This window comes from Vespa mandarinia, chromosome 4 (genome assembly GCF_050613455.1).
Source record: "Vespa mandarinia isolate Hongniang chromosome 4, ASM5061345v1, whole genome shotgun sequence".
Lineage (NCBI taxonomy): Eukaryota > Metazoa > Arthropoda > Insecta > Hymenoptera > Vespidae > Vespa > Vespa mandarinia.
In genome coordinates, this window is record NC_140813.1 from 6,217,019 (window position 1) to 6,243,995 (window position 26,977).

The window sequence follows — 26,977 nt, forward strand, 5'->3', positions numbered from 1 at the left end:
TTAAAATAAGTACTTTTTTAGTAGTTTATTCGAGTCTTTTGTTATATTACATATTAAAGGCCTTCACACAATCATCAACATAAGATATAATACGTAAACCGTCAGGAAATCCACCAATCAGAATTGACTATTTCCCTCTACATTTTCCGACGCAAGACATAAACCGTAACGTTGAAAAATTTCGTGAAGATCTTTGCAGTGGCATCGACATAAGACGTAAACCGTAAGCCGTAGTACGTAAACGGTATCGTATACGATTGTCATAATTTATAAACTTCGACCAATTACAGTTATCGTCGAAGAAATTGCGCGAAAATATAATTCTTAAGTGTGCTGCCTGGTACTATTTTCATTTTTGTATTGTGTTTATGTTTTATTAAAGCATAAAACACAATGCTCTTGATAATTTCAATCTCAATTTATGAATACACAATATTATAGTCCGTGTATTATTCATATTCATAAAATTTCAAATGTAGAGTTTAATTGCGGGAAAGTATGTGATTGGTTGAACATAAGACGTAAATTGTAAAAAGTTCATCCTTACGAAATACCTCTACAATTTATATCTTGTCTTGAAAAATGTAAAGAGGAATAATTGACTCTGATTGGTGAATTTCCTCACGGCTTACGTTTTACATTGGTACGTGTGTGAAAGGCCTTAAGGTCCTTAACAGCAAATTCCATCGAAGAAACGGTAATGTATTAGTTTTTTTATTTTATAATTTTTTTCTAATGATACGTATTCGTACGATTCGAATGATGAAAAAGTGTATATGTTTTTGAAACGGTATTCTTTAATATAAATGTACAGTATTTGCGACTGGGAAAGTTTACGTTTTCCATTGTACTGATTTATGTTTGATAACGTCGGAAAATATATGTACTTCCTAAAAATATCGATTAAGAAAAAAACAAAATAGATAAATATTATATGATATATATTGATTGAAAAGATACTCTATCATATTTAATTATAATTTTATATTAATTGATAATATATATTAATCATCTTTTTAATACGAATTATGTTCTGTATTGCAGCTGGATAATATAGAAAAAAAAATAAAATAAAAGATGTGTGAATATTACACATGAATAAAGAATGCTGTTAATAAAATACATTAATAAATATTCAATTACAACAATTATTAAATGGAATACGATTTCGATGAACGAAGATTCATTTTAAAGATAAAGGTTTAAACAAAGAGATGATCTTTTCTAATTTTTGAAAAAGTTTTTTTTATAAAAAAGAAAAAAAATAGTGTCAAATGATGATATTTCTTTTCGACAATAACTTTCTTTTCAATTTCAAAGGGTAAACATTGAAATTCTTATTACCATATGATTATATTTAAACAATTAATACTTTCACTTATTATCGATTTTTTTTTAAACATTATACATATGATAAAAATAAAATAATTTAAGTTTAATATTTCCATAGGCATAAATTTTGAAATCGGAGTTATTACATCATAAAGTCAATAAAATTGGTTTTTTGATTGATTTTGATAGTTCAATATTTCAATGTACTCACATGGCTGTTTCCTTCGGGATACACGAGTAAGTATTTGTAAGTGCAATAGGATTTAATTTTGGGTTGTCGCAAAAGCACGATTTGTCGTATTCAATTAGTGATTGGAGCTTGCGATATTGCGATGGTCAGCTATGCGTAAGCCGAATATACGGTTATGCTCGGATTTGTAATTTTATCATTTGAGACCTGATTTTTCGTGAAATGACGATCATCCCATTGCTTTGATTTTTTAATAATAGTAGTAGTAATAGTAATAGTAGTAATAATAATAGTAATAATATAAAAAGTAGTGTTACCATTAGCCCGTGGGTTTCCACATGCAGTAACCTCCCCGTGGTGAGGTCGGTAGTGCTTCCTATATATCGAAATCTTATGAGATCCAAGTACTACCGAGCAAATGCTTGCATATTTCAAGAATATTATTTCAATCCAATTCCAATTAAACATTAAAGTATTTATTTACATTAAACATTAAAGTACTACTTTACATTGTCAATCATACTTCAATAGATAAATGGATTGGATATGTTAGAATTCTAAAATAATTTCTTAAAGAAATGCACAGAAAATTTTTCTATCCTACTCATGCTCCTCATTTTTTCTATTTATCTATTCTTATTAATTATTATATATAAGTATCGGGTAGGATCCATGGGTGGAATCCTTGGAAGGGTCTTGGGTGGGTTTCCTTCTTTCAGTTAGAAATATCGAGCTCGATTTTTGGTACTCTGATTTCGGTTGGACATATTGAATTACCGTTTCAATACTTGAAATGGTATTCAGTATGTCCACCTCTCATTCTGAGTTCCATCATTTTCATGTGCGCGCATGTTTCGGTTTTATTTTCTACTCTTTCTCTTCTTCTCTTCCACTTCTTTTTTAATTTCGATTATAGAGGTCCAGATTCTTGTGGTTTGGTTTTTGACCAGTAAGGATTCGGTTTGGTTCATCATCGAGGACTTTACACGCGAATACGGCTAAAATAGGGAGAATACTCGCGCTTGCGTTGGCGGACGCAGGCGTGGATATTCGCGAGCGCGATTAAAAGCCGTACGATGATAGGCTTCGTTTGATTGCTTGTTCAAGTCAGTCGTGTTAGAGAGTAATATATTGTAGTTGCCGATGTTGCGACGGTCCTGTTATCTATAAGCAGGGACTGACCCTCCTTCAGATAACGTTGGAAGCCAGAATTCTCTGGGTAGCTCATTCATCCCGAGAATGCGGATTTTAGAGTAGAATCACCGTTATTATAAAGCTCACGTAGGTGTCCGCGAGCGATTAAAGATCCTACCGTGGGCTCTCTTTTATTGTTCGAAATTTTGATTAGAAAATTACGAACGCGGATCTTAAATCGTTTCTGTGGATGTTGTAGTGATTGTTTTTTAGTTGTTGTAGTTGTAGTGGTTGTTTTTGTGGTTGTTGTAGTGGTTGTTTTTTAGTTGTTGTGGTTGTTGTAGTGGTTGTTTTTGTGGTTGTTTATTAGTTGTTGTGGTTGTTTATTAGTTGTTGTGGTTGTTGTAGTGGTTGTTTTTGTGGTTGTTGTAGTGGTTGTTTTTTAGATGTTGTAGTTGGTTGTAGTGGTTGTTTTTTAGTTGTTGTGGTTGTTGTAGTGGTTGTTTTTTCCCCCAGAAAAAGAGGGAAGAGGAGTGGCGCGCAGGGAAGAAAGAAGAGGAGGCAAAGAGAAAGAGAAGTCGCTGGAATTTCCCTATTCTGTACCGAGGAGACGACGTACAGAGACGCACTCCTCCGGGCCAGGGAGAACATCAACATAAAGGACCTAGGGATCGGCAGCATATCGTGCAGAAGAGGCCTCACGGGTATGTTTTGGTATTTATATGGCAGGTACAAGGCAAAGGGGCAAATGAGAAGGCTGACCGGGTGGTGGAGGCCTTGAGGAGTGCTGTCCCAGGAGCGAAAGTTACTCGCTCTTTGCACACGAGCACCATAAGGTTAGTGGGACTGGATGCGGCCGCTAACGTGACCGTCATTAGGAACGCGCTGCTGGAGGTGCAATCCGGAACGGACTCAACCTCATTAAGGTAGGAAAAATCAGGATTGGCAGAGGTAGACTAGGCGAGGTCACTGTCTCGGCTCCGGTGTCCGCCATCCGGGCGGCCCTGGAGAGGAGCAGGATAAATGTGGGTTGAACATTGGTGAGGGTGCATGGACTCAGGCAGGGGCTCCTCAGATGCCATCGGTGCCTGGCGCGAGGACATGTTGCTGCAATGTGCCCTGCTACAAAGCCTAGGACAGACCTATGCTACGTCTATGGAAAACCGGGCCACCTGGCCAAGATATGCACGGATAAACCGGAGTGTCCGGTTTGTGCAGACGCTGGCCGGAAGCCGACCAACCACTGTGCCGGTTCTTGGGAGTGCCCGATAGTGCCTCCTAGAAAATGGATAGACAAGGTTTTCGGGAGGGCACCAAATGATTGCCCTGAGACAATCCGAGAGAATCCGCATAAGGTCGCGGAAAAAGCGGCAGCGAGGACAGTGAGAGTGACTGAGAAGAGGGAAGTGCATGAAGACATGGAGGTGGAACAAGCTGAACCGGGCACCTCAATAGGTGTAGTAGCAGCGGAGGGTCCATAGACAATGTCCTCTGCTGTTCTACAGATAAACATAAAACACGCGCGCCGTGCGCAAGACTTGCTGGCACAGCGCATGCGCGAGGATGCATGAGAGAGGAGATTGCGGTCATTGCGGAACCATGGTGGATTCTTCCGGGGGATGAGAGGTGGTTCTCATCCCTAAGAGGGACTTCATTCTCCGCGGTGCTTGTAGGCGAAAGTGGAAGACCCTGTAGCCTGGTGCGTCGGGGTCTTTTTTACGTAACCGTTAAATGGGGGGACTCGCTGGTAGTTTCGGTCTACTTTCCTCCCAGCGAGAACATTAATATGTTTCGTAGATTCCTTGATAAGCTCGAAAAGCTCTTAGGAACATTCCTCGCTCTCCCAGCGCTGGTGGCTAGCTATTTTAATGCCCGGTTCAGCAGATGGGATCCGGAAGGCAGGAGTAACCGTAGGGGTGAGTTGCTCTGCGTTTGGGTTAACAGAATGAACCTGGGTCTGCTGAACCGGGTTGGCTGTCCCACGTGCGTTCGACCACAGGGGTCGAGTGTTATAGATCTAACGTGGGGCACGGCGGCAGTTGGCGTCCGCCTCTCGGACTGGAGGGTGGATGAGGCCCAGTCCCTGTCGGACCACCTGTATGTTAGATATAGCTATAGGCACGAGGCTACAGGGGTCCGAAATTTTTGCTCACAAGATAAAAAGCCTCCTCGTTGGAAGGTTAACTCCTTGGATGAAGACTACTTGGTTGCGGTCCTCATTTCAAGGGAATGGACGGATGGAGCTATGTGCGGGGGGAGCGTGGTCGGTGCGGACTGTGTAGACTAGCTGATGAAGTGGGCACAGTTTACAATGAAACAAGCGTGCGACATGGCCATGTCCCGGGTGAGGGGACAAACCTGCGGTAATAAAAGTAATTACTGGTGCTTGGACGAATTAACGAACCTTAGGGCCGTTGCGACGACCACAGTAAGGAAACTTTCCAGAGTCAGAAAAAAGAAAAATGGGGAAGAAATAGTGCGGTGCCTGGACGCTCGAAGGGACGCAAGGAGGGCACTGACTAGGGCTATTAAGGAAGCCAAAAAGAACTCATGGAGGGACCTGCTGGACTCCATAGAGGATGATCCATGGGGCAGACCCTACAAATTGGTCTTGGGAAAACTTAGGCCTTATGCCCCATCAGTAACTGAAATTCTGGAGGATGAGGTACTGGAGAATATCCTCTCTGAGCTATTCCCAGGAGGACCGGGAACTGATGAGCCGCAGAAACCTACACTCTCAGAGATGACTATCTCTGCGGAGGAGGTCTTGGCTGCTGCCAGGAAAGGAAAAGAAAAGAAGATTCCTGAACTGGATGAGATATCGGGTGTGGTTGTGCGTGCTGCGTCGCACTGTGGAAAAGGGTTGGCGCAGTGCTTCTCCGCATGCTTGAGGACAGAAAGGTTTCCGACAGCGTGGGAAGATAGCGAGGCTCGTCCTGATCAAAAAGAAAAGGGACGCGCCCCCGGACTCACCAGGATCATATAGACCCATATACGTGATTGGCGAACTGGAAAAACTATTCGAGCGGGTAGTTGTTGGCCGGATCAACAGCTACTTAGAGAAGACTCGGACCCTGGCGCCATCACAGTATGGGATTTGGACGGGAAGATCACCTGTGGATGCCGTCCTCGATGTTAAAAACTTCGTGGAGGCATCGACGCGGGTCAAGAAGGTGGTTATCCTGGTGAGTCTGGATATCTCGAACGCTTTCAACTTCTTGCCGTGAGCCGTTATCGTCAGGGCGATGGAGCATAAAAATTTTCCACGCTACCTGGTGAGTATCATCAAGAGCTATTTAGACAATTGCGCCATAGCATATACAGGCAGGTATGAACGCGCCGTGGAAAAACAGGTGTATTGTAGGGTCCCACAGGGATCCGTTTTGGGCCCCACGTTGTGGATCATTGCCTATGACAGTGTCCTCCGAACTCCGATGCCAGGTGGCTCCCGTGTTATCTGCTATGCGGATGACACGGCCCTCCTGGGATGGGACCTGTCTCAGTCTATCATGAACGCTAAGCGAGACTTGGACGTTTTGGTAGAGGAGATCGAGGGATTGGGTCTTAAAGTGGCGCCGCAAAAGACGGAGGCCATGGCCTTTCCTGCCTCTGCTTCCTGCAGACGCAGGAATGTTGTTGTAGTAGTTGTTTTTGTGGTTGTTGTAGCGGTTGTTTTTGTGGTTGTTTTAGTTGTTATCGTTATGGTTGTCGTCGTAGTTGTATGGATATGGTTGGTATGGTTGAATGGTTATGGTTGTATGGTTGTATGGTTGTATGGTTGAATGGTTGTATGATTGTATGGTTATGGTTGTATGGTTGTATGGTTATGGTTGTATGGTTATAGTTGTGTGGTTGTCATAGTAGTTGTAGTGGTCGATGTTGGCAACGATAAATATAAGACCATACAACCATAACCATACAACCATACCAACCATATCCATACATCCATGACGACAACCATAACGATAACAACTACAATAACCACAAAAACAACTACTAAAACAACTAAACAATATCCACTATAACAACCACAACAACTAAAAAACAACAACTACAACAACCACTACAACAACCACAAAAACAACCACAAAAATAACCACAACAACACAAAAACAACCATAAAAACAACCACTACAACAGCCACAACAACTAAAAAACAACCATAAAAACAACCACTACAACAACTACTACAACAACCACTACAGCAACCACAACAGCAAACACAACAACTAAAAAACTCTAAACTAAAGTCACCGTTAGTCCATGGGTGTCCAGATGCAGCAATCTCCACGTGGTGAGACCTAGGTCAGTATTATTTGGAATATATTGGAATCTATATCTAGATTATATAATGCAAGTACTACCGGATGGCTGTATATTCACGAATGACAAAGTTGACACATATAAAACTTTATTATCATTTTAACCACATCGAGGTCTATGAAATATATTTTATACATATATAAAATAAAATGTTTGGTATACACTGTTTGACATTTTTATCGTAAATGAGCATCGATTGTGCGCGCGAACATCATGTTATTGGCGTACTTTGTAACATACCATAGCAAATGAAAGTGACGAACGCATTATCTAAAAAAATAAAAAAGCATAAGACATTTTCATAATTTATAAATATTATTTTTCTTACCTTTGTAAACATTTCATGTGACGCTACAATAATTCCACTCATGGAAAAAGTTGATGGTTTCAGACTCGCAACCATAAGCAAGAGCAACATCTTTCGCGTTTTTATAGATAATGCATCAAATGGAATTTCACAACTTGGTAGGATGTTTATATATATTTAATGATATGAAAAAGGAAATGCGTACGAGTTGTGAATTTTTAAAAAACTTACCATTTCGTTAATAAACCGGTGCTATTGTTTATCAACTTTTGTCCGAGGTAGCAATAAATGTATATTATAAGTAAATTCGCAGAAATGTAAATAGAACGTTTTAATGTATCGTGTATGTTTTCTGTTAAAGGTAAGAACTCGAATAACTGCAAAACAAATGTTTTAATTTCTAAATCATAATAGAAAAAAATAACGTAATATTTTTTGTTTTTGTAATAGTATGCCTAGATTATTTCAAGCTTACTTACTAATATTACTTACATAAAGATAATCTATGATAATGAATCCCATTGCAAACAATATTTCGATGAAATATATTCTAATGTACATCAACTTTAATAAGGCGACGAAACTTCAAGAGCGAAAGAACACGTATTATAAGATTAAAAATTTACATTTAATAATAATATAAATTTGTTATCGTAGAAAATACAAACTTGATGGCATTACAATGCCATTTTATGGCATCTACAATCCAATCATATTCTTTTTCACAAGTATTAAAAGGATAAATATACAAAAAACTATACTGACTTTTTTGAAATGGTCTCTCTAGCTTTATACTGTAACGATTGATTAAATAAAATATTTATTGGTGAAGATTTCAATTTTTTAAGGTAATGACGTTAAAAATTATTATTATATTTACCTAACGATATTGAATAAAGCGCAGGCATGTTGCGTGAATGATATAAACATAGAATAATTTGCAACACCCACAGAACATATGATGGTTGCTGCTATGAATTCGTACAAAAGAACAATATAGTAATGCATACTGCTTTTTAGAAAATATTCAATGTGAAGTGGTAATTTTAATTTCATATCATCGATGACGTTGAAGATGTAGAGTAGACCGTATAAAATGAATGGAATTATTAGAAAAACTATATAAAGATAACAGACGACTGAAATGGGAAGAGCAAAAGCTTAATTGCAAAATAAAGTTATTATAAACATTCAATGTTAATAAGAAAAGAAAAAGAAAAAAAACATTATGTATTTTTGGTGTACCAACGTGCGATTGACATCAACAATAGTTTGCTTTCATTGGCGTACTTTCGCATTATTGTTAATTCTTGTTGTTCTGTTAAATCATTCAAATCGTATCTAATACGATGAAAAATAGTTCTTAGCTGAAAGACAAACGTTATTTCATTTTCTCTTTATTCTTTTATATATCGTTATAACGAATGCAATCCACAACGAATGCATAATTAATACAAGAAATTCACCAAGGACAAATAATTAATTAAATATACGAACTCTGGTGGAATTGTAGATCATATTACAATAACACAGGAAGAAAGTTGAGGTGGGCAAAAATGTTTGCATCAATTCAATAATCAAATCCATTTTCAACTCCATTGTAAGGAATATGATAGTCTAAAGTTAATGATAAATTTTTCTCTTACGATCTTTTAGAAATGAAGATCATTTATTATTAATGGTAATGTAATAATTCGAACATCTTTTTCAATGGACTATACTTATATCATTTAAAATTTTAATATCTCTCAGATTAATGTAAAATATATCGACGTGAAATGAAACAAATTGCATGATAATTTATGTGCACGTTTGCAACGTCAAGATTTACCTGAGATAAAATGTTTATAGTTAAGATGAAAATTACGAAAGTAACACGTAACAGTCGTTTCGATAATTTCTGATAAGGCCATAAACCAATAAGCGCGAACAATCGATGATTGTAAAGGCAACAATATTTTCTGAAACGATCTGAAGCTCTCAAAGTCATATTCGCATCTGTTCAATGATTAAAAAATTTACAGCCGCGCATGACTGCAATCCCCTTCGAGTTGTTTCGTTAAATATTCCATAATAATCGTCATTAAGAATTTATTTGTAGGGGAGGATAAGATAAAAGTTACACGGAAATAAAGAAAACAATACTCCTTTACTTGATATAACTGACATCCATAATTTTTCTCCCCTAATATCGATATCCCTTAGTCATACTTTTAATACTAGTAGATTTAGCATTAGTAAGAAACAGATGTAGTTTCTCAGTAATTAAATGATTTGCTATAATACATTTATACTTTTCGATATTCTTTCTCTTTTAGAAGAGACATGAGCGTTAGATTAAAAATATTGTTTATTGGCCGCCAGTATATCTTTGCATGTCGAAGTGAACGTATAATCATGGAAGGAAATTTAACAAGTGCTTGATTATTATGATATTAACAATTGTGTATGTATTATTTTTCTATATAACGTAATATAGTATAAAAATTATAATATATCGGGTATTCATAAAAATGAAGCTTTACAAATTTTTATCATCAAAAGTCGACAGTTTTGTGAAAAATTGCTTTGGCAAGAGTTATTTGATTTCAAGGCGGTAAATGTTAATGATATTCATTATTTCTTATTTAGTGAAAGGTTTCAAGTGGAACACTTATTTTTACTTTTCTTTTTTTTTTTTTTTTTTTTTTTTTTTTTTTAATTAAATACACTCGATACACTCGACAAAGCACGCATTTATGCGTTATAGATATAATAATAATTTCAACACACAAAATCGAAAGAATCAAATAGTAACGCGTTTTATTTTTTCACAAATATTCAATGCGAAGTGGCGATACTAATTGATACTAGCTCTATTCATTACATTAGGATCGTATAAAATTTTGTATAGTATGTACGGAAATAATAAAAAAAACAATATTAAGATAAAAGATGATTAAAATGTAATATAATTATAAGAATAGATATTATACATAAATTTGCTATAAATAGAATTTATTTTCTTATTCTTACACGCGATCGTTAATGTATACAATCAACTAACTATCTTTAGTATATTTTTGCATGATCATCATTGCATCCTCTAATTTGATTTAAGCATACTTAATACGTTCCAACACTTTTCTTACATTTTGAACGATAATTAATATAAAAGCAAAGAAATAATTAATTCAAAGGAGATACGAACTTTCACGATATTGTACTTTAGTTCAAATGGAAATAACAAGACGAAAAATATAAAATTGGCTCGAATGTCTGGATCAATTTGATAAACAAGTTCATTTTAAAATCTGATCGCGACGTAATGAACGAGCATATCTTATGGTAAATAAACGAAAAATCTTGATTGCTAAATTAGAGTATAAAAGAAACGAAGTTCGTCTTTAATTTAACCGTATCAATTTAAAAATTTTTCCATTTAATTTCTTTTATTAGTAAATTAAATATGAAAGAGAGTAATGTGTACAGTTTATTAATTAATGGATTAAATTGATATTGAAAAAATAGGTAGGAGAAAAAACACTAGAAGGATGCATTGTTAAATTTTTTAAATTATCCATAAAATATATCAATTAATTATTAATTATATCAAAATCTGTAGTGATCACGGTGAATGGCTTGTTTTTTCATATAATCAGCATATATTTATACTTATAAAAAAAAAAAAATAAAAAATAAAAAAAAAAAAATAAAAAAAAAAAATTAAACAGATTTTTCATCAATTTTTAAATTATTCCATTTATAATTTGTTGCACTTATTAAAAAAAAAAAAAAAATAAACGATAAAGGATATTAAGATAAACATAAATAAAGATTTTCGATATCTATGCAACGGCTTTGTGATATTTGAGAGAAAAAAAAATAAAAAAACCTAAAACATCAGAAGCGTGTTTCATTCCCTTTTAAACTTACCCTTCACTCATATCATTAATCAGTTTGTTTAGATATTTTTTTTAAGATGCATTCTTCTTCGTATCCTTCAATTGATTAGCATTGACATCGTTAATGAACTTTTTCTTGAGAATAGAATGTACTGCTTTTGCTGCTTGAACGTTAGCATTTCACATTTTCTGAATCCTTCTTTTTGCGATCCATTTTTTAAACTAGAAATTAAAAGAAGAAGAAAAAGAAAAAAATATTATTGAACATCGAAGATGTTCCTATTGAATAAATATTCCATTAATAAATATATCGAATATCTCTCTGTTGAGGCTTTCGTAATATATAGCTAAATATAATGGTAGAATGTTAAAATATTACTAAGAATTTTTACTATATTAAATCTCTGATGTCTTAGAAATATTATATAACAGTATATATATATATACAAATAATTTTGATACATGAAGATCTACATAGAATGTTTAAAATACTTGACGTTTTTGAATTTCTGACTAAAACAAAAAAGTTTTAGTTTTTAAGTGTATTTGTTTAAAAAGAAATATAAAAAATATAGATACTCCTTGACAATACTATTATAGGAGAACTATATTAAACTTCAACCAGGCAACAAATATTGTTATATTTTTTTATTCAACAAATTCTGATATATTTTCTTAATGATCAAAATCACATGTATTAATTAAAAATCAAATTTCTCATTGACTCTCATTATTTTCAATAATTTTTTGTTCCATTCATAAAAAGATTTCGCAAACAGGTTGTGATCGGTGAAATAAATGACAGACATCAGTGTAATTAAATAAGAGATCTGCATTTTACAAAGCAATAAGTTACACGAGAGTTCTTACACGAAATCAAAGATCCGACTCGAGTCGTGGCTTATTTGTTTGTTTCTTTTTTTCTTTCTATACAAACGAAACACGGCAAAAAACGCGATCTATATTTGCAATCTCGCGATTTGCAATCATGCGGAAAGCATGTAGGGATATACATATATATTTATATATGAATATATAAATATATATATATATATTTGTGTGTATGCATATATATATATATATATATACATATATATATATATATATATATGTATGTATATATATATTTATTTTCTGGATGGAAGTAAGGCTTTTTTTTCGTGTGACGATTATTTTCTAGTTCAAAGGGTGCTCTGAGGTATATATTCTTTAAAATTCCATGTACTTTGCCATTTGACAATAGTATTAAGAGTCTCAGAAATTAAAAGTTATTTGATTTCGCTTGGAAGACTGAAGGAACGATATCGTTCGTTCGTGTAGAAGACTATAGTCGGGCAAAGTAGCACCAATTATGCGCGAACAAGAAGAAAGAAAGAAAGAAAGAAAGAAAAAAATAAAAAGATAGAGAGAAAGAGAGAGAAAACAGAAAGGAGAGAAAATGAAAAGAAGAAGAAGACACGTTCAACCACGACGTCGAAGCATTACGGTTATTATACATTTTTATTAGTTTAGCACCTACTTACTCGCTGCTATCTTTTTTGGATAAGCCGCGAGAAAAGCCGCGAGAGAAATCGTGAAAATTGTTGACTCTTGTTCGCGTACAATTATCAGGAGACTTTTTTCGCAGCTTAATTGTTAACGATACGAATTTTCCTTCCTCTCTTTGTATCTTAATTATTATAATAAGACGAATCACCGTTTCGAGTGATTCGCCTTCTTTGATTCCCTTTCGATAATTTTTTATTTGCTATTACGACGAAAATAATACTTCAGACACTTTTATGCGACCAATCGACTTTTTCCTAGTCACAACATGTCAACGTAGAAAACACGAATATATGTATATATATATGTATGTGTGTACGTGTGTTATGTGTAACGATCGATGAAAGTTTCATTTCTTTGATATTTTATTTTTCCATCTATAACGGGATTCGGTTCATTCGCAACTGGTCTTCGTTCGTGTGTCCAAAAATTTTATACGACGATCTTCTTCGATCGGTGTCTCATTAGATAATGATGCATCGTCAGAACATCGAGCCGATCCTTTTCGATCGATCGGTTCTTCTTCGTCTGCTTCGGACTCTAAGTCCGATGTTGCTCCGGATCAATCACTGAAAAAAAAAACAATAAATAAATAAATAAATAAATAAATAAATAAATAAATAAATGAATAAATAAATAAATATACAAAGATAATGAAGGATAGAAAATTTTTCTATATAGATCGTTCTGTTTTAATCGATCCAAATGAATTATATTGAAATCATTAACGACACCAGACAATTCAAAATCTTTACATTTATAATCTAACAATCTATTCACCTTCGTTCAAATATTTTCTCATAAATATTTTATTTGGATCAGATTAAAATAAAATGCCCTATATATACATATTTTTTTTCCCCTATCAAATCCAACCTGTCGCTATTTTCACTAGTCGCTTCTTCGCTACAATCTAAGTCGAGTTCACCCTGTATAGCACTTTGCAAATCGTCTATTCTTTGAAGTGCTAATCTTAGATCGTCCCGAGCAACCTTAGTTTCAGCTTCAGCAGCCTCCAAAGATTTCTCTAATTCGCGTCGTGCACGTGTCGCTTCTTGTTCGCGAGCTAACGCGGAACTCGCTTCTTCACGAGCATCGCGCAATGATCTCTGTAATCTTCTTGCCGTGTCTTGTGCCGTTTGTTCCTTTGTTCTAAGTAAAGCTGTCTCAGTTTGAAGCTTTTCAACACTCTCCTTAAGTCGTGCTATTTGAGTCTGAAAAAAAAAAAAGAAAAATACGATGTTAATAAATTTTTAAATATTAAATCAATTCTTTATTTTGTTTCATTGAGAAACGATTAAGAAAATTTTTACTTCGAGACGAGCTCTTGTTGTTTGTTCCAGTTCCAATTTACTTTCCAACTCCTTTGTGCGAAACTCTAATCGTCTCGTAGCAAGACTATTAGCAGTTGGATCACCGAGTTGTTCAACGGATTCCAATCGTTGACTCAATTCTGATAATTGATCTTTTAATGACGATTTTTCTGCTTCGAGTGCCGCGATTTGCACCTGAGCTTCTTGTAATTGTGCTTGTTCTGCTGAAACTTGTTGAACAGCAGCTCGATACTTTTTCAATACCTTAAAAAAAAAAAAAAAAAAAATCAAATCAAATCAAAATCAATAAATATTTTTACAATTTACTATTTATAAATGTTAAATTACACTGTTTTTATTCTTAAGTATTAAATGTTAAATAATATGTAATTAAAAGTTTATACGTGCAAGGTAACTTACTTCGGCAAGTTCTTCTTCATTTTCTTCGAGCTGAGAGAGGAGTTCCGATCGTTCACGATTAGCAGCATTAGCACGATCCTCGGCTTCGGAACGTAGTCTCGTAGCTTCCTCCAAAGTAGCTTGCGTCTCGTTCAATTCTTGTTCCAAAGCTTGTTTAGCTTTGACAGCCGCTGCTCTGGCACATTCAGCGTCTTCCAATTGGTTTTTCAATTGTCTCAAAGCTGCTTTACCAGTCGAATCACCTTTCGATCTTTCTAGCATTGTTTGGGCATCCCTCAGCAATGCTCTTGTCCTCTTTAGATCTCTTTTTAATCTTTAACATTTCAAAAATAAAAAACAAATTGAAATAATATACACATAATATTCAATTGAAAAAGATTTAAATAAAACGCTATTTAAACATAACTAAAAATAATTTTTAAGCAAAACGAACCTTTGTGTCGTTTCAGCATCCACAGCACGATCAGCCCTATCCTGTTCTTCTATGGCTACCAATCTTCGTTCGAATTCGTGTTTCTCTCGAAGAAGTATCGTTCGTTCCTCATGTTCGTTCTCCAATTGAGATTCCAAAGCTTTTACTTTTTTAAGGGCATTTCCACGTACATCTTCCAGCTCTTCGTCACGTTGCTGCATCTCCTTTCGCATTTCTTTACGTTGCTGTTCAATACTCATCTCGAGTCTTAATTTTGCCTGTTCAAGCAGTTGCACCTGTCCAGCCAAATCATCCAGTTCTTCTTCTTGATCCTTTGCGCGTTTTTCCAACTCGTGTTTCGCTTTCTTCAATTGAGCAACCTCTTCTTCTGTTTTACCACCGAACGTTAATTCCTCCAATTCTTGACTCAACGTACGAAGTCGTTCTTCTTTCAATTCAATTTCTAATTTTGCATCCTACAAAAGGACGACGTATTCAATTGATTTTTATTTCATCATACATACATTATTTATTTAATACCAGTACTTTTTGTTGGTATGATACTTACACTCAAGTTTTGTTCTATCGTAAACTTTTCAGCGATTGTAATCTCTTTTTCCCGCGCTAATCTCTCTCGTTGCGCTTTTTCTTGCCTGAGATCGTTCATCAAGTTTTGCGTTTCCGAATCAAACCTAAAAAAAATTAAGATTGCCGTTAGTCATTTAATAGATTTTTTTTCAGATTTTAACATACAAACTTATTTTTTTATTAATTAATATCTGCCCACATCTATGTCTTTATATCCTTAAAATCTCTTGTGACTCTAATCACCTGATCATCCTATATCGTATACAAAATTGCTATTAAATTCATCTATATTAACAGTGAAGTCGAAAATACTAAAGGCGGAAATAGGACACGTATGCCAAAGTATTACACAACAATGAATGAACGTGATACAAATGGTAACAAGATAAAAGTACTCAAAGACGAAGAAAAATGATTCGGGGAATATATCTTTGAATTTACGTTAATCATAGTATCCAACTATTTTTACTATCACCCATCGCGATTTATAGCCAAGCTGGATACGATCTCAAAGTCTGGCAGGGGTGCCCTCGCGGCGCTATTGGCCTGGCGCCAAGCCAGAAACACTTGTTGCTACGGAAGAAATGAGAATAGAGCGAGCCACCTCCCAATACTAGTCGTCTTTCGTCAAAGTATTAACAGAGAACGGAACGCATCAGCGGAAAACCCAGATACGATCTTCTGCAAGTTCTTTATTTTTCTCGGCTTTCCAACTTCGTGGAAATTTTACAAAGTAGAATCGGGACAATTTACGAGCTGTTAAGTTCCTGTGTTATAACTGACATCAGAGTGCTTTTACTATTATTATAATCGCTACAGCTATTGTACTAATCGTTATTGCCAAGCCGCGCACGATCATTTTCGTGAATTCAAACAAACCAATAACTAATACGTTAAAGGCATACGCTAAAAGCATCACTTTTAGATTGTTCAGAAACATGGAAATCAGATTCTAACTCACTTGCGTTGTTTCTTTTCCAAAAGATTATTTCTAGCGGTTTGTTCTTCCAACAGCAATCTTAGATCATGCATTTCACCGTTTAACTTTTGAACTCGGCGTTTCCATTGACCTACGACCTGACGTTGTTCTTCGACTTCTTCATAGGCATCGGCTAGCTGAGGATATAAGTAACAAGACTCGATAAGACACATATAATTATTATCTTGATTGAATGTTCCTTTAGTTGAAGTCATGAAAGATGTGAAAACGTACCTTCTTCTCCAATTGCTTCTTTAGACCAACCAATTGTTCGAGATCGTCTTCGTGCTGTTGAGCCATCTTTCTCTTGGTAAATTCGAGTTCACGAATAGCATGTTCGTAGCGTTGCCTATAGACACCACCATCTTCGCCATCTTCACCATCTGACGCGACGCCGTTCAAATCAGCTGCTCTCGCGTACAATAATTCCATTTCGAGTCTTTCAGTAGTCTGCTGGAGATTCTTATTGGCCTCGGTAACATCTTGGAGTTCTCGTTCTAATCTTAAACGTTCCGATGTTTCTGCATCGATCCTCTCGGCTGCTAACGTAGAGGTTGAGTGTTCTTCCGCGAAGTCAGCCGTCATTTCGCTCAACTGAAATAAAAAGAAATATTCGTATATTACATTCATATATTACAATGTAAAAAAAATATACTCTTACGTATAACAAAATATATGATAATTATCTTCATCCGATATTCATATAATCGCAAAGAATTATTTCGATATGATAGTAATTCCAAATTAAATCAGAATTTACATTTGAAGAAATATTCATTTTTAACAATTGACTTGGGCTGTTCAAAGGTACCTCATTCCCAGGACCATCTGACAGTGTCCTATCTTCCGAAGCCCTAGAAATACTTCGTCTCGATGAGGGACTCTTAGTCATACTGGAAGACCTACTGAAGTATTGATACCCTTTGATCATGATATTCGTAGCACTCTGACTTCTTCCCATGTACGTTCTCGAGTTGTTTCGTGAATTATTGGAGATGGATATACAACTCTCATCCAAATCTTCTTTATGACCAAGACTTCGCCATTCGTCCATAATATGATCGGTACGTTTAAGAAATTGCGATATTCTATTAGAAAGATAAGAGGAAGCTGTGGCAGGTTCAAGATGAGAGGCCGTAGGTCTGAAGGATTGTCTGACTCGTTGCTTATCACAGCCCAGAACGAAGTTAAGACTAGCATCAAAGACGACAGGTGCTTGCTCTTTCGAGGCAACATCCTCGTTGGGCAAGGAAGCTACGCTGTTTTCACGTGGAAACGTTCGACGTGGTGGTACAGAAAGTGACGTTGAACAATCTAAGCGAGAATAAACTCTGGAGGAAGTTAATGAAGGTGATCTGGTGGACGATCTAGCGCGATAGGATAGACTAGAAGAGAGACTATTAGAAGGTGACGGACTTCTCGTAATCGAATTCAAAGTACTAGCAATGTGTAATCTACTACTTGGTCTTTTGGTATGATTGACGATAGGTGGTAAGGGTGGTCTCTTTGCTAAGTTCCCAATACATTTACTGGTACTCGGAGAATTTATCAAGTGTCTTTCAGTCGATTCATCTTTCTTATCCTCCGATATACCATCGACGTTAGATTCGAGCAGATTGTGACTGTTTGATGTCATGCTTTCCGAGAATGTTGACGATGGTACCGACGGCATTTTGACAAACCGTTTTTCCTCTTTTTTTTTTCCAAATTAGCTAATCGTTCAAATAAGATCACAATGAATCTTGCCGTTTACGTTCGATCTTTGCGTTTGCATGTTGCTCTAAGTGAGAACTCTTCCTTTTCTTGCAGAGAGCTCTCGTTTGAACGGCACTCGATCGTTCGATTACGTGTCGAAGAGTCGCATCTCGTTCGGCGGATTGCGTAACGTCGAACAACTACACGCCCGTATCGAGAAAGCGTCACGGTGCGACTGGCCTCTTCCTGGGTCAGCCGATCCGCAAAGAGAGAAAGAGAGAAAGAGAGAGAAGATACGCGTCCGGGGTGTCTGTGTGAGGACGTAGCGAGGGAGGAGGAGAAGGAGGAGGAGGCGGTCACCTCCGAGTTATTCTAAGTGAAAGAGCGAGCGAGTGAGCAAGCAAACGAACGAACGAACGAACGAGCAAACGTGGAGGCAAGGAAGAAGAGGATGAAAACGTGCGACCAGCCGAATCTCTGGCTATTCGCCAACTTCTCTTCGGGGATTCGTGAGAAAAGAATCTGAACGTCGATCGTTCGAACTGACCCACGTTCAACGTTAAGTCTTAAAAAAATATTCAGATAACATGGCAAATAAGTGGGCATTACCAATTGATTCGCAGTTGATTAACATACTTCCAAGATATATTAAGAATTTATTATCGACAGTATATCATTTATAAAAGTTCTCTATGATTCTATTTAAATTCATGGGTGCCCATAGTTGGTCTGATTTATTGAATAAAAACATTAACTGTGATACTGCTCTAGTTACATATTCATTATAAACATTTAAATTGCCACATGTCCTAACGTTGGCTCCCATATTAATAGGTCTAACTGTACGATTTTTCACGGATCGTTTGGTTTTATCCCAGATATCCTGAATAAACGGACTTTGCTCTATTGGTTTCTCTCGACATACATCTGCTCGACTACAACCAACTAGTGTAGCAAATGCGCAACATTATACAAACTTTATATCCTCGAGTGTAGGCGTTTAACGATGCGGAACATATGCTTCCGTTTATAAAAATTTGTTTCATTTTTGAAGTAATAAAAGTATCTACTTCGATTTTAATTTCGTCACAAGATTCCTGTGTTAAAATTCTCAACGTTCTATAATTGAAGAACGAATAGACTTTGAATTAGATATAACTATGTGATTAAAGAATCGTCGTTGGGTTCTCCTATCTAAAATTCTCAACATTTTGTAATCGAAAAACGAATAGACTTTGAATTAGGTGAGGCTATGTGAACCAACTATCCTCATTGAATTCTCTCTTATCTAATCGATGTATTATATATTAGATGCATAATTAAGATGGACGTTAGTTTCCAAAATTGTGTGCTAAACACATCCGATGAGTCACTATAACGATATTATAATTTCGACGTGTAGGTTTATGTGGGTCATAACCGAGTCGTACCGATTCGTTATGTACCTCATTTACTTGGACTTTTAATCCAATCTGTGAGGCTGGTATATTGTGGTACGCATCGGAGCGTACAATTAACCTAATTATACGATTCGCATGTAATGAACGGCTGAACGGCAGACAGTTTTCACTAACCTAAACCTAAACCAGTAATATGAAGAGAACACGTTACTACTTCGACATATCGCTAACATCTTCATTAACAATTGCTTGATATTAACCAAGGAGTTGAGAAAGTGAAAATCTTGATTAGCGTGTGTAGTAACAATTATTACCTTCGAGTATATTCCTGACGAGAGTAAGACAAATGATTTATCAAGATCAGCCTTAGAAAATCTTACTCACCTTTGCCTCGAGTTTATCATTATCATGCTTAAGATGATTCCGTTCCTGTTCGAGCCTCTCAACTTTCGCCCGAAGTACTTCAAGTTCTTCCTGTTAGCAAGAATATAAAAAAAAAAATATGAGAAATCTATGCGAATAATATTTTTATCGTAGTAAAACGTCTAAATGAAATTAAATGAAATTCAATGATTATTAGGGTAATTGAAAACACAATACAAGCATATATCTATGTATATATTTGTGTATATATGTTTGCGAAGGAGACATTGCTAAATGGAGATGTTGGAGGGATAAGTTTACTCATATACACACATGATTAACATTTTTTCTCACCGTTCTCGCCTTTAACTGATCCTCGGTCCGATGAACATTTAAGAGAGGCGCGACTTTCACGTACAATCTCCACCATGGCCATTCTCGCACCGACATCAGCTTCCTCACGTTCCTTTGAATACATCTCACCGCGAGGTCTTGCAGCTGTGAGAAGATAAACAACATTTTATTACATATTATGTAAATGAAAAATCGTTGAACGTTGCAAACGTATATGATTCTCGATCAGTTATGGGTCAAGATCAACAACATCCAGTACTATACGTCAATGTATTAAATTATGGATATTAGAAAAAAAAAAGAAAAGAAAAACGAATAAAAATGAAAATATAGGAAAAAAAAGATGAGTAATTGAAATATCTTTGCGATAATTAGCTTGCTTAAGCAATTAAAAAATCTATGTAATTTGATTATCTTTCATGAATCTACATATTGAACATCTGCATATGTGTATATATATATATATATAAAATAAATAATGTAAGTTTTGTTAATTACTTTTATATCAAATTCGCCGATTACTAATCGGAAATTATTTTTTTCATAAATAGAAACATTTGTAGCTTCTTGTTATCATGATATCCAATTACATTGTTTTACTAATAATAATGAAATACGTAAGTAAAGATTATTATTAGAAATAGGACTTAATAGGATTTTGTTATTGAAAGTGCAGTAGAAAAGTTATGACAAAATACTATATCAAACTCGTTAAAAATTATCGATTACCTTCAATGTGTTAAGTTTTCGGCGAGCAAGATATCCTCTGCATCGAGCTTGAAGGAGGATAATATGTCCAGTGAGCTTCTCGTCTCTCTGAGCTTCTAATCTTTCTAAGGTCCCCGATCTGAAGAATATCTGTATAAAAAATAAAATAAGATTAAAAAAATGATGTCAGTTAGATACTAGTAAATCACTGTAAACTATTGGACAATAAACGTTCAATGAGACTTGCTTTTACGACAATTTGGCAAATTGATAATGATTAGAAAACGAGATTAAATTGTAGAAAATTATATAATTGTAATTTTACTACTGGCACGACGGATCAGTATCAAATAAACACTTACGTAGATTTATATTAACAGATTCAAAATATTAAGAGATAATTTATTTTGAAGTTTCAATAACGTATTAAGCGAGCAAAACAAATTGAAAGACATCTGGCATTTCGTCAAAAGGGACATCTCGTGATACAAAATAACTTGTTACAACTATAGGAGAAATAATAAGTATTCATTATTCATAGCGAAGATCATTCGATGTAAAAACAATACGATATAAGAACTTTATGCCAGTTGTAATATGATATTTCCTGATAAGAAAAAAAAAATATTGTTAATTTTGTGATGCAACGATCATCCTCGTTAATGAATTGATAATTAAATTTAAACATTTAAAATCGATTTAAACGTTAAATGCTAATTCAAATCTTTCGAGTTAATTAGCGAGTGTTATTTGACACAATTGATTTTACGATGACAAATCGACAATTCGATAATATCGATTGTTAAGCAACCCTGGACAGACCTGTCTACCAACGTTGGAACCAGACGAATGTGCAGATCTGGGAGTTTTCCAAGAATCTCTAGATACTTCGTATCCATTGATAGCTTTGGAAACGTCCTCTCTGCAACTATCGATGCTACTAGCTTCGCTGGATGCCGAAGGATTATTTTTGGTAACCATAACGATATCCTTTTTTTCCGAACGAACGAATCTGCGTACGACATGGGAAGATGAATCAAAAACACCGATAGTACGATCTTCCTCGTTACGTGGTATTTCCTCAAAGAATGATCCTCGTTCTTTCTCAAAGCTACCACGGATTTGTTCACTCTGGCCACCATCTTTCCACTCAACTTCATTTTCGTTACTAATATGTCCGCTATCTTCTGAACAATTACCATCCGACACGTAACCGTTACTGTACTCATTGGCATTCTTCGATTCTTTATTATTTTTTTTCAAGTTCGACTCTATCGATGAATAACCCGGTACTAAGTTGTTCTTCGTTTTGATCCATGGATCCCGGGAGTTCTCGTTTGTCGTTGACGAAGATTCAGCATTTTTACAATTAAAGAAATTAACCAAATGTTCGATCTCTTTCGTTCTCTTCCCTAAGAGCTTTTTTTTATTATCTAATGTATCATTCGAGACTACGATTTTCTTGATTTCTTGTTTTTCTTCTTTGATATCCCTTGATTGTCGTTCCCAATTACACCTAAGTTCCTTTATATTTCCAGTGCTTTCCTTTTCGATCGTCGTTTTATCCATTTTCTTCTTATCACTATCGGATAATTTCATTTCGTTACTTACCGGAATTTCTCGATTCTTTGACGATTTTTCGCTGTTTTCGAGATCGACACCGTCAACTCGATCGACGGAATCGATCATTTCTTTTATCTCTCCTTTGTCAGTTCTGTCCATGGTCGTTGGCCCGTTATCATTATCATCATCATCCAATTCAGCCATCAAACGAGCTGCTCGTTCCTCGAGATTTGTTCCAATTCGAGACGAGGACTCTTCCTTATCTAAAACTCTTTCACCAATTGCCTCTCGACAATTCTCATAAATTCGTTCGTCGATGGAACGATCGAGATCTGGCTCGATAACGTTCACGACGTTCGTTTTTGCAAGCCGAAAAAGCGTCGACTCACCACTCCGATCTACCTGCGATAGATCGGCGAGAGATCGACCCAAGTTAGATATTCTACCAGCCAATAGTGGTATTTTACTTGGTCTTGAGCACAACATTGTATTTAATGGCATATTCCTCTTGGACTGATTATTGCTATAAACTTCCATCTTCGAAGACGATTGGACATTCCACATGCTGATCGATCTGTTCATACTCTGTCTCTTTTTCGTCGGTTCATCTTTTTTATTCTTCTCATTAGGGATCTGAACAACCAAGGAATTCGTCTCTTTCGGTACGTTCATTAAACTGATCGAACGATCAAGATTCTTCCTTAGGGCTTCCGGCTTTTTCGGTAATTTTGCAGGTGCATAAGTTAGTCCCTTTTTCAGGAGACTTCTGTCCTCCAGTATGGTACAAGATGATGATGTTGATGATGATGATGATGATGATACGGTTGATTTGACGGGTGCCTTTTTTTTATCATTTTTCTGTGAGCACGTTATTTTTATCGGACTTTCCGAAATCGCTCGTCGATTCTTGCTCAATATCTGTCCTCTTGTTTTCGATATATCGACGTTCGGTGATGTAGCAACTCGAACTGTAGTTGTTTGTTCACCTTTTCCAGGTGTCCTTGAAGTCGAACGGTTAACTCGAGACGTTGTCTTATTGTTGTTATTTATCGTAGTTGATTCGTTCAACCGAGACGGATTTTTCGATCGTGAATTTACTTCCTTGCTGTTGCTCGGTGACATCTTAGAAATGTTCGGACTACTCTTGGCTTTGAGCAAACGCGAGCTCCCGCTACTCATCCATTTTGTAGCGTTGTCTAACATCTTTAAGGAGGCAATGTTAAAAAGATTAAAAAGATTTAAAAAAAAAAAAAAAGAAAAAAAAAAGAAAAAATAGAAAAAAAAGAAAAAAAAAGAAAAAAAGGAAAGAAAAAAAAAAAGAAAAGAAATAGAATTCTTGTAAGCGGATCCTCGTGTTTTCGATCAACCTTTTACTTATACTTTTTTATTTTTTCGTTGTTGTTGTCACTGATAAACCGGTCTTATTCTTAACTCGTCGAATTCCATTGCTCACTTTTTTTCCCCGAATTTATCTTCTCCAACATGGTCCATTTATCACATCGGATTATTCCTTATCTCTTTCTATTTCTTTATATTTATACTAGTTTTTCAAAATGTTCGTCCTTTTGAAAGAATCGATCTGAGAGAATGAGAGATTCTTCTACGAACGAGCTGAGACTAACTTAAGTGCCGTAAAAGCTGCATAAAGGTGAGCTCGATGAGAAACGGAGACGTAACGGAAGGAGATATGCGATATAGAGAGAAAGGGAAATAAGAGAGGGAGGGGCGAGAGAAAGAGAGAAAGAGAGAGAGAGAGAGAGAGAGAGAGAGAATGATTATCTTCAAGCCGGTTGCAGGGATCTTCGCGCTTGGCAAGATGCGGCCAGGCATCGTTTCAATACCCGCTTATCATTTTCATTGAAAGGATAGTTTGTGTGTGTCTTTGCATGTGGATAAAAGAGCTACCGATTCAGAATGAATTTCTGTGTTATGACAAAACAAAAAGACCGAAAAAAAGAACAAAAAAAAAAAAAAAAAAAGAACAAAAAAAAACAGAAACAATAAAAAAAGAAGAAAAGAAGAAGAAGTAATGAAAAGATGAAGTTCTTCGTACATATTTAAAAATTTTACATTTATATTTATTACAATACGTTTATCATTGTCGTTATGATCGAAATTAATTTTTTTTTTTTTTTTTGATATGTCCATCGTCATATTTAACGAACGCAATCATATTTATCGCTGTTGTTCATAATTATTATAACGATATTATAGTGATCGTTAATGAAAAACTATTACATTCGTCTTACAATGAAATGGTGCCTCTCTAATCGTATTTATCATAAAACATTCATCATAATCTATCGTAATTATGTATAATTACGATCACTTTCTTTGCTCGATCTATTAAAATTTATTATATTTGTAAATGTTTTTTTCGTGTAGAAAAATAAATAGAAGAAGAAAAAGGAAAAGTATTACGATATAGAAAACGTGTTCGATAAAGTATCGATTTATCTAAATCACTATAGTTCGTAGGAACTACGGACTTGTAGAGTTTCGTGTTTACGATAGGGATGTAATTATCCAGCACGAAGAAGCTCTTATGGTTCGTAGAATGGTATGAAGCAACACACTACGGCTTTATTTTAAAAGAAGACTTTCTTCATTACCAGCACGAAGATCTAAGTTATCATCGTGCGTTGAAAGGACCATCGTTATTCTTCAAGTTGCATTCAGTAAAGCTACATCTAATCTATCATCAAATACACTATAATCGTCATTAACGAGACTTTTCGCGACAACGCCTTTGCCTTCCCCGTTAATAAGTCTATTCTTCTACATACCATTTAATTTATGTATTATTTTGTAGTCTAATTAAATTGATTATGTCGTTACATTAAAAGAAAAAAACTGGATATTTTTCACGGTCTCTCGAACAAATTTATAACTTTTACGGATACCTTGAATTTTTGTTATGAAGAAATTGAAGAAAAAAAAAAAAAAAAAAAAAAGAAAGAAAAAAAAAGGAAGAAAAAAGATATCTCGATCATAATTGACTTTTCATTATCGACTCTTTGAATTTTCATTCTGAACAAATTAAGAAAAACGATATCACAAATCATAATTGACTTTTCTCTTTCGCCAATCGATATTCTCAAAATTAATCAAAGATATTTATAAATCTTATGAATCCTTCGAACATGAATTCTAATAAATTAAACGATATATCAATCACTATTGACATATTTTCTTCGCCAATCGATATCTGTTGAATATTATTGAACATTAATTGTTGATTTTTATAGAATCTAAACATGTATTATGAAACGAGATTCATATCTCTCGATAGATATTTTTAAATTAAAATTTGATACGAAGCTGATCGATTTTCTCTTAACATAGGTTCGATAGGATATGAGAATATATTAAAATACATATTTATTTATCATTTTCCATTTACTCTCGTTGTATCCGTAGAGTATGGAGACGTTACTAGTGGTCCGGCAGGTACTTTACCCACAGCTCGATGATGTTTACCGTTATCGAAGCAAACAGGTACCGGTGGCCACAGACTTTCTTTCTCTCTCTCTTTTTCTCTCTCTCTCTCTCTCTCTCTCTCTCTCTCTCTCTCTCTTTCTCTTCTCCTCTTCCCTTTCTCTCCTGTTCCTTCCTTTCTCTTGCAGGTTAATTAAGAAATCGACGACTCTCCATCTCTATCTCTATCTTTCTTTCTCTTTTCTTATTCAAATAGCACGGTCACGTAAAACACACGATAAATAATTAACGATTTGTCCCTTCGAACTTCCCCTTCGTGTTATATCGAGCGAATTAGAATTGCGGTTTATTCATACGGTAAAGTAATCGAAAGTACCGGTTGTTGTTTCTAGTCGCATGCCAATTCGCACGATCGTGCCAAAGTGTTTAAATTCAACGATGCGACGTTCGATTTCTTACGATTGAAAAGAAGACTCGATCGAAATTAATAATAGACATTTAATATTAAAATTTTATCCTTATTTAACGACGGACATCTATCAATTTCAATTATTTTAATATCGACAAATTATTATCTATATTATCTAACGAAAATTTTATCTAACCATTAAATTTCTATTGAAAAGATTATCGGACAACAAGTGAAACGATAACTTTCGATGATTCCTTTCGTGTATATCTTTGCAAGATATTATTAATGAAACGTTTAAATAAATGAAAATTGATCGATTAATTAAGAAATTAATTATAAAAGCATTCGTACTAATGCACGGTATTTATTATCTACTTAAATAATATCGTTCTCTCTCTCTCTCTCTCTCTTTCTCTCTCTCTCTTTCTCGTAATCGCAATCGATATATATATATATATATTTTATATATATATATATATATATATATATATATATATAAAATAATAATAATAAAAAAAAATAAGAAAATAATATAATACAAAGAATAATGTGATAAAACACTCGTGGCACCAGAAATCAATTCTTAAATCGAAGTCACAATGTTCGCGATCGTATTC

The 26,977-nt window shown here is 35.1% G+C and overlaps 3 protein-coding genes across 4 annotated transcripts in view; all 3 read right to left on the bottom strand.

Moving 5' to 3' along the window:
* Positions 1 to 7,131: 7,131 nt before the first annotated feature.
* Positions 7,132 to 7,889, bottom strand: LOC146873062 (uncharacterized). Its single transcript, XM_085656681.1, has 4 exons — positions 7,779 to 7,889; positions 7,518 to 7,663; positions 7,308 to 7,440; positions 7,132 to 7,249 (listed from the first exon to the last, which is right to left on the bottom strand). The coding sequence occupies exons 1-4, from the start codon at positions 7,845 to 7,847 to the stop codon at positions 7,196 to 7,198; spliced, it is 402 nt and encodes a 133-aa protein (XP_085512807.1). The 5' UTR covers positions 7,848 to 7,889; the 3' UTR covers positions 7,132 to 7,195.
* Positions 7,890 to 8,512: 623 nt separating this feature from the next.
* LOC146873063 (uncharacterized) lies at positions 8,513 to 9,276 on the bottom strand. Its single transcript, XM_085656597.1, has 3 exons — positions 9,118 to 9,276; positions 8,784 to 8,903; positions 8,513 to 8,653 (listed from the first exon to the last, which is right to left on the bottom strand). Exons 1-3 carry the CDS (start codon positions 9,274 to 9,276, stop codon positions 8,513 to 8,515), a joined length of 420 nt encoding a protein of 139 aa, XP_085512723.1.
* A 2,708-nt stretch (positions 9,277 to 11,984) lies between these two features.
* Positions 11,985 to 26,977, bottom strand: part of LOC118450250 (unconventional myosin-XVIIIa) — a 71,801-nt gene continuing 56,808 nt past the window's right edge. For both annotated transcript variants that reach the window (XM_085656419.1, XM_035885875.2), the window contains 11 exons: positions 20,969 to 21,097; positions 20,240 to 20,383; positions 19,907 to 19,996; positions 16,662 to 17,021; positions 16,410 to 16,564; positions 15,429 to 15,552; positions 14,882 to 15,336; positions 14,449 to 14,761; positions 14,029 to 14,292; positions 13,592 to 13,929; positions 11,985 to 13,284 (listed from right to left, as the gene is read on the bottom strand). In XM_085656419.1, the coding sequence (XP_085512545.1) occupies positions 13,278 to 13,284; positions 13,592 to 13,929; positions 14,029 to 14,292; positions 14,449 to 14,761; positions 14,882 to 15,336; positions 15,429 to 15,552; positions 16,410 to 16,564; positions 16,662 to 17,021; positions 19,907 to 19,996; positions 20,240 to 20,383; positions 20,969 to 21,097 (2,379 nt within the window). In that variant the 3' untranslated portion in view covers positions 11,985 to 13,277. The remainder of the gene's footprint in view (positions 13,285 to 13,591; positions 13,930 to 14,028; positions 14,293 to 14,448; positions 14,762 to 14,881; positions 15,337 to 15,428; positions 15,553 to 16,409; positions 16,565 to 16,661; positions 17,022 to 19,906; positions 19,997 to 20,239; positions 20,384 to 20,968; positions 21,098 to 26,977) is intronic.